Genomic DNA, 8,349 nt, shown 5'->3' with positions numbered 1-8,349 from the left:
AAGTAGTAAAAATGTATACGGAAAAACAAAATGTACAAAAAATATTTGTCAACTTTAATAACTCTTTTAATAACTAAGCACAATGGGTGGTAAAACTGCAAACAAAATACTTTACGTCTTGTATTATCTTGTGATCCTCATATGACAGATACATTACACAGATTGAAGTAGATTTGATGATTTATTTATTTTTTTGTCAATAACACTTTAACGTGCCTTAGAGACTTCCCCATTTCATCCCAAAAATAGCTTCCATTTAACTTCATATTCTTTGTATTAAGTAATTACAGTAAGTAGAGTATTGGTCAAGGTCCCACACTTTTTTTTTTTTTGTTAAATTAACTGCATGCAGACAATGTACACACAGGCAGCAAAATATGTGAGCTCGCTGACACAGTAGACAATGATAGGGTGGACATTTTATGCTAATAATCATCATTTAATGATCACATGGTAGACATTCACTGAGCAACATAATTCAGTTAGCAAGCTGACTTTACTGTTTGACAAATATTTTTGAAATTTCTGACAGGTTTTTATGTTAATTGATATTTCACTATGGCAGAGAGGATGTGTGAAGCTCGACTATGTCCAACAACACATAATGTGAAGAAAATGACAAAACATGACAAACAAAGAGAAAATGCTAGTTATGTCACTCAACACGTCTCCATTTTAAGAGACTTGTCATTATTGTACTGGTATGAGTGCAAAGGTTTAGTCACTTGTAATAAGACAGTTGTATTACTGTGCTATATTGTGATGAGGACACCAAGGGCACTTCATAGCGATATTGACCCTATTAAATAATTTGGATGATTATAGCTTGAATCTCACAGATAGGAATTGGCCTTCTGAAAATATGCACCTGTTGCTACGGAGTTGTACTATTTTGCTCCTCATCCCAATCAGAATTATTTGGCTACTCAATGTCATTGTAACATCATTTGAATTTAACTTTAGACTCTCCCGGCATTACTACGATACGTGGACATCCTCTGTGAAGCATGAAATACCTGTTTAAAAAAATCCTTTTAAAACGTCCCAAAAAGAATGCGCATCCAGAAGTGCACTAATAAGCATCAATTGTCCTGCCTGCCTCTTTGGCCGGCGTCAACAGTCATATTTCCTCTTTCTCAATCCCAGACGAGGAATGCGTTGACGTGCCGAGACTACAGAACAGCGCTCGATGTCCCCGGAGCAAAGAAGGAGGCTCCTCTGTCATGGACTTTATACTGAAATGTTGTTTTCTTCTGCTGACCGTCAGCTCGTCTCCTCCTGTCACACACTTCCACCTGAACACGAACACACACACACACACACACACACACACACACACACACACACACACACACACACAATAGTCTATTAGTGCACGAGTGATCTTTCTGGTCATCACATACATTGATGCTGACTATTCTTGTCGCTGTTCACATTAACTTCTGTAAATATAATAAGATCAATTTATGATGTACTGCTTATACATGAACAATTTATGGCTACATATATTGGGTTTTTGTGCAACATACACTGCTGCCGAGTGCTGACTTTTCTTGCTGCTCTTCAAATTGACTTCTGTAGACATGCAGTATAGTATTTATTATATACTGATTTCATATATGGACTAATTTGCACATTGTGTAGTGGTGTGATTTTTAACACTGCCAGCCCTCCCAGTTAAGAGGGATATTTGACTTCTAAAGCCGTCAATGGCAGTGAATGTGTTAAACATCATTTAACGCTGCTGAATATTCTTGTTGTGTATATTATTTATGATTTATATACAGTAAACACCGTATGCAAACAGGTATTTTTTATATTTCCTCAGTGAGTCACTGAAAACCTTAGCTATTCTGTATTTTTGTGCTCAGGCCAAAGCAATAAAAGCAGTGCTTTGGCACCATCTTGTTGCAGCTTGGTGTCAAGGAAGTTTGCTGAAGTTAAGCGCTTCATTTAGACAAAAATAGTGCGGCATTGTGTGGCTTCTTGGTGCTAAGGAACTATGTTGATGTGAGTTAAAGAGCTTAATTTAGAAAAAAATTAGCACTTTGCCACCATCATGGGGTATCTTGTTGCCAAGTAGCTGTGTTGAAGTAAATTAAGGAGCTTCGTTTGACAAAATGAGTGCTTTTCCGCCATCTTGTGGCATTGAGAGGCAATTATAAACCTTTTTGGGGAGGCGCCAATTACTCTCGGTTTTGAACGGGCGTTCGCTGCATTTGCAAAATATCTGTGGACTGCTTTGATAGGCTGTGATGTATTGACGCATAGCTGCATGATTAGTCACCTGGCCGTGGATGTCCCTGCAGTATCCCGTCGGGAGACCTTGTACGTGCAGAGCAAGGCTACACTGGTGAGTCAAACCCCTCAGCAGCCTCTCCAAGCCTTCGTCACTTCCTACATCGTCGTAGTCGTCTTCTTCTCTGTCGCAGCGCAGCAAGATCACCACGTTGCCCTGCCGCCAAAGTCAAGTCAAGGTCGCGTCCGGAATCTTCTCCTGGGAGACAATCGACTCACCTTCAGCTGCGAGCAGACAGTGGCGCGGCAGTAATGGCTGAAGTCCAGCACGGCGTCCGCACTCACGCCGAGACTGAGCAGCACGCTCACGTCGTCCACCAGCACCACAGGGGGCCCGCCCCCAGCGTCGCCTGCCCGCTCCTCTGCGCCCCAGGAATGATTGACGCTGGAGTGCGCAAACTGGAATAGAGCTCGCAGACCTGCCCCGGGATTCCTGACCGACGTGAGAATAAAAGAAATGTATTAATTTGAGTTTCTGCTCAGAACCATTTCTTTTAGCAACTTCTATAGTTAAATCGTGCTGGAGGGGAAAAACTGTTTTAAAACGTGTTTCGTATCAGCAGAAATAAAGCAAATCCCAGAGAGTGGGGAGAAAAAATTCTAAACCCGTTTTGCATACTCTCAATGTCATTTATTTTTTCAAAAACTGAAGGTAAAAACAGCTGAAATTTTATTTTTGTGAAAAATAATCTGATATTTTATTTTCAGTTTTACCTGAGGAAAGCCATGGCCTCACTTCCTGTTCTAACACCATCAGGATTAAGAATGGCCGAGCATTCGTTGAGTCCTTCCAGGAACACCAGCTGACCTCTCTCCTTTGCCTGAGACAGACTCACACCCTCAACACACACCGGATACAAAATATTAATATTATCTTTTTGCATCACACTGAAGAGCTGATTCTAATATTTTGGTGAGCTCATTTTATTACCCGGTTAATAAAAGGTTAAATAAACAAATAAACAAACAAATAAATAAATAAATGCAACACAATAATTAACATACATAACATTGACAATATTTGTCAATCAAAATGTGAACATGATCATTATAAAGACATAACTTTTGCAGGTGAACTTTGACCTTCTCTAAACTTGAATGCACATGTCCAACTGTTCAGTGTTTCAGTACTTTTTGTATAAATTGTTTTATAACATGGAGCTGAATGTCAAAATTAGAAGTACTAAAACTAATATTGGTCGCAGAAGACAAAAAAATATATGCCTGTGAATATTGTTTTATTGTTAGTCTAAATGTGTTGCTGCCCCGTTTGTTTTCAAATATCTGTTAAAGGGTTATGACTACTGCAACATCAATGCTAGTATCGTTAGCCCGTCTATGGTGATTTGCATTGTGTGTTAGTTAGCATTAAGATAGCGAACATTCAAGGTCATGTGATTGTATTAACATTTTTTAATGCACACAGACAGACACAACCTGTAATTCTCTTTGTTTTATGTTGAGTTCCTGAATAAACTTCAACTTGGGGCAGCAATAAATAGCTTGAAGCGTCTTATTTACAAATATTTCAATATGTGCCAAACACTTGCTTGATGTGAAGTCAGTTGAGCTGTGTAAGCTGCCACCATCTGGAATCTCAAGTTTTTACTTGAATGTCAAAGCAAAAAAAAATACAAAAATTGGCTGAGCGACATCTCGTGTATGTATGTATCTAAGTAAGTATCTATCCATCTATCTGACGTGCATTAAAAAGTTTAGAGAAGGTCAAATTAAGTTCACCTGTAAAGGTTATAGTGCATTTTAGTGGTTCATCCTGAAATTTCACCTAAAAGCCCAACTTTGTTTTAGTAGTGTATTTTGTCGATAGAGGATTATGGGCAACTGAAGTGTACCCTTTGGGATACAATGTCTTCATTTAAAACCATCCATCCACCCATCCATCTTTGTAAAGGCATATCCATCCATCCATTTTCTGAGCCGCTTCTCCTCACTAGGGTCGCGGGCGTGCTGGAGCCTATCCCAGCTGTCATCGGGCAGGAAGCGGGGTACACCCTGAACTGGTTGCCAGCCCATCGCAGGGCACATACGAACAAACGACCATTCGCACTCACATTCACACCTACGGGCAATTTAGAGTCTCCAATTCATGCATGTTTTTTTTTTAGATGCGGGAGGAAACCGGAGTGCCAGGAGAAAACCCACGTTGGCACGGGGAGAACATGCAAACTCCACACAGGCGGGGCCGGGGATTGAACTGTGAGCCTGACGCTCTAACCAGTTGTCCACCGTGCCGCTATTGCCGACTGGCTATTGCCGACTGGGCTGGCAACCAGTTCAGGGTGTACCCCGCCTCCTGCCCAATGACAGCTGGGATAGGCTCCAGCACGCCCGCGACCCTGGTGAGGAGAAGCGGCTCAGAAAATGGATGGATGGATATATATATATATATATATATATATATATATATTCAAAACAAGTGTGTGCTGGTGTGTGAAGTACCAGTCTTTGGCTGACTGCACTGTAGTGACTCAACGACTGCGCCAGACCAATAAAGCAAACTTGACAGCCCGCTGAAACAAAATACGACACGACACTCTAGTGAATTATCAACGTTGTGAGGCTTATTATTCATGTGTTTAGTCTGGTTGTTTTCAGTGCTGCCATGTTATTCATTGTTTTATATTATGTATGTGTGTCATGGTAACCTCTGAGGTAGAATCCGAGGAAGTGGTGCATGAGGAAGGAGGCATCACTCTGCCTGTCAGACAGCAGCACAAACTCGCCCTGACAACAACAAGAACACCATGTGTGTAAGCATGTTAGCACCCTTCATTATTTTATGTGGTGTGTCAGGGAAATTCTAGGACTAGCGTTGCAAAAGATATTTCAAACTCAAACTATGAGTTTTCCCCTTCAATGTAGGCCAGATGATCAAGCAGCAGATGTACAATTAGATGATGCGGCGTTTGCTTTGTTCAGTGTACGAGAAAAGGCAAGGGCTGTGGCCGGAGAACTCGTGGCTACTACAACATAACAACGCGCCTTTTCAGAATGCCCCAAGTATCTGTCAGTTCCTGTCTTATGTGGGTGATCAAGTGACACTTTGAGATCTGTGGTGCAATGGAATCTTTATGTGCGTGATCTGCTGTGTTGAGATTCTTGGAGCACACCACACACATGATGACTAAAACTGCCTGATTTTTTTTTATCTTTATGTGTGGGGTTTGTAGCATATAAAAAAAAATCCTTTAAGAGTGGACAAATCTTAATGTGTTTACCACGCCTAAAGTTCAGTTGTATTCCACTTTTAGTACAATACAGTTGCATTTAATTTCTTCGAACGTTTTTTGAAAAAATAAAGTACAATTCTCTAACTTACGTGTTATACATTTTAATTTAATCATTATCTAAGTGGTTTTTAATTTTCCTGTATTTAGGTGCAGTGTTAATTTTCAAACAGTGTATGATGTTATAGTGGATTAAACGTATTTTTAATGCAGTGCAGTAGATCTGTTAAGTTTAGTTGTTTTTAACTTGTAGTACACTAGTGTCATTTAACCTTTTCAAACTGTTCGTTTTCAAACATTTATTGAGTTACAATTTTTGTTTGACTTATGTGCAATACATTTTAATTGTATCATTATTTAAGGTTAGTTTTTTTTTTTTTTAAACTTTTCCTATATTTTTAAGCACAGTGTTAATGTTCAAACGGTGCATTATGTTACCGTGACGTCCAATAACATTAAATATACTTTGGGGGATTAAAGCTACCGCAAGGTTTTTGATGAACACTTTTATGACTTCACTTGATTTTTGCCACAGTATGTTGCTTGAGTAAGATTAAAACTTGAGTCTTACTTTATGACTTGCCCAAATGTGACTTATTCACACGTCTGCCTCTTACCGTGGTGAAGTGCTCCGGGCTGACGTTCAAGATGCTGTTGAGCTCTGCAAACATCGTTAGCCAAACTAGCGGCTAACTAGCCAGTAGCTGCACGTCATAAACACACAAAAACGCTTGATTAAATCTCACAACAGTTCAGTTCTTGTTACTGTTAAATTTAAATTATTCTTCTGGCCATCACTACTTAATCAGAGTCAACATTTTCATGGCTTTAATTAGCTACAGCTAAAAAGCGTAACGACGCTAGCAGCTCAGCTAACCTGAGGTAGCCGCGTGCAAGCAAAGATAGGGTCAAGAAATCGTGAAGGCTCACTCTTGGTCTATATAGTTCCTTCTTCCTTCACTTACAAAATGTCACAGATACTCACTTGTTTATATTGATAATTCAATATGACACAAATAAACATATTTCAAGACCCAACAAATAAAATACGTCTTTTCTCCTTTTTTCAGCAAAGTAGGGAGAATCTCATTGTCAGCGAACATCTTTGTGGCGTTTATTTGTAAACTTAAGCGATATATACAGTATTAAAATGTCATTCTTTCCATCCCTTTATTTGTAGATTAATAATATTACCGACATGATATTACATATAGAGAAAGAAATGAAGAAATGGCATACGTGTGCAATGTGATGTACAGTCAGCAGGTGGGGGTGTTGAGCTCTCACACGCCTGAAACACATCAGGCCTAACTGCATTAAATGTGCATTATAAATACTATGTATATAAACACACACACACAGTTATATTAACTATGCTTCTACGGATTCAGTATTGACCACACACATAGGGATTTGCCATTGAAAATATTAAACAAGTTTATCATTTACGTTTCTTCGTAGATTGGGCGGAAAGTGACACTTAGCACACCTCATACCACAGGATGATCATTCAGGATCATCTTTAGATCATCGGGCCTTTGCTGACTTTCATCGCAAGGGATGGAAAATGCTTACATTTGTCCTACTTGTATTTGTCTGTGTGTTATTGTATAAAAACATAAATACTGTATATTAATAAATTATGTTATTAGCCAAATTCTGGTGTGTGTGTGTGCACGCGCGCTGCATTTTAAGATCTTTTCTTTGGTGCTCTGCCGGGATTTAGTCAGCTCGTGATTGGTTGACGATGTGGTGGAATGATGTTGTTAGCGTTCATGAGGAAGCTCTGTGATTGGCTGGCTCCACACACACACACACACACACAGACGCACGTGCACACACATGTATATGAACTATGCAGGCATGCAAGCATGCGTAAATCATGCATGCATGTATGCAGAATACAGACACACAGTGTCCCATCATCACAATACCTCAGCATTAGATTATCTCATACTCTCAGCTTCTTAGTATCTTATCCTCCCAGTGTCTCAGCTTTCCATGCTGTCAGGGTGTCATCATCTCATCCATCGTCTCAGTTTCTCAACATCTCAGTGTCTCATCGTCTCATCATTTCCGCTTATCAGCATCTCAGTGTCTCTTCGTCTCATCCTAACACACACGGAGCAACAACGCATATAAACACAGCGTGCAACAAAAGGGAGTTGAAAATTGTCGAGTTAAACACCAAAATGTTCAACCAAACCATGTAACGTCAGCTAACGAAAGTCCTCAAGCTAAATGCTAACGTATAATGCGAAACGTTATCGACGGGATAACGAAGAGTAGCACAAATGTTGCTGTAATTGTAAACCTGAACAATTTCTACTTTAACACACACGGAGCAGCAACACATACAAACAGAGGATAAAACGGTACTCTCAGGCATATATTCTTTCTGCGGGAAAGACTATTATTGGAACTATTTGAGGGCCTTCTCTGCCTCTTCTTCTAGCTGTAAATGATACTGCATCTCTTCTCGTAGACCTCAGCGCTGCCCGGCATGTTGTGGCACAACGTGGTACTACACTGAGGGCGGGCAACTCTAAATTCCGACTTGCCTCTGTACTGTAAAAACTCATTTCAAAAAACACTTAAAATTCTGCAATTGTGTCTGTCTGTGTGCGTGTGTGTGTGTGTGTGTGTGTGTGTGTGTGTGTGTGTGTCAGCCCCTGCCTGTTGTGCTCCATTGGTCATGTGATGCCCACTTGTTGCCATGGCAGCCACGACCACTTTGCTTCACTTGTTTCAACTCACAGCATCTACTCTGTATTCGTGTGCACGTATGTGTGTACGTGTGTGT

The 8,349-nt window shown here is 40.1% G+C and overlaps 1 protein-coding gene across 4 annotated transcripts; it reads right to left on the bottom strand.

Annotated features, from left to right (window-relative positions):
• Nucleotides 1-168: 168 nt before the first annotated feature.
• elp6 (elongator acetyltransferase complex subunit 6) lies at nt 169-6,831 on the bottom strand. 4 transcript variants are annotated; one of them, XM_061777379.1, is made up of 8 exons: nt 6,786-6,831; nt 6,164-6,250; nt 4,965-5,043; nt 4,759-4,829; nt 3,013-3,137; nt 2,518-2,731; nt 2,288-2,455; nt 169-1,295 (listed from the first exon to the last, which is right to left on the bottom strand). In XM_061777379.1, the coding sequence occupies exons 2-8, from the start codon at nt 6,215-6,217 to the stop codon at nt 1,173-1,175; spliced, it is 834 nt and encodes a 277-aa protein (XP_061633363.1). In that variant the 5' UTR covers nt 6,218-6,250; nt 6,786-6,831; the 3' UTR covers nt 169-1,172. The 4 variants fall into 4 exon arrangements, with proteins under 4 accessions (XP_061633363.1, XP_061633365.1, XP_061633364.1 ...); XM_061777381.1 differs by lacking the exon at nt 6,786-6,831 and adding an exon at nt 6,532-6,550; XM_061777380.1 differs by lacking the exon at nt 6,786-6,831 and adding an exon at nt 6,424-6,469.
• Between the last annotated feature and the right edge of the window lie 1,518 nt (nt 6,832-8,349).

The sequence above is a fragment of the Phyllopteryx taeniolatus genome, chromosome 6 (assembly GCF_024500385.1).
Source record: "Phyllopteryx taeniolatus isolate TA_2022b chromosome 6, UOR_Ptae_1.2, whole genome shotgun sequence".
Classification (NCBI taxonomy): domain Eukaryota; kingdom Metazoa; phylum Chordata; class Actinopteri; order Syngnathiformes; family Syngnathidae; genus Phyllopteryx; species Phyllopteryx taeniolatus.
The sequence above is the reverse complement of the archived record's forward strand: the minus strand, read 5'-3'. Positions and strand labels throughout refer to the sequence as shown.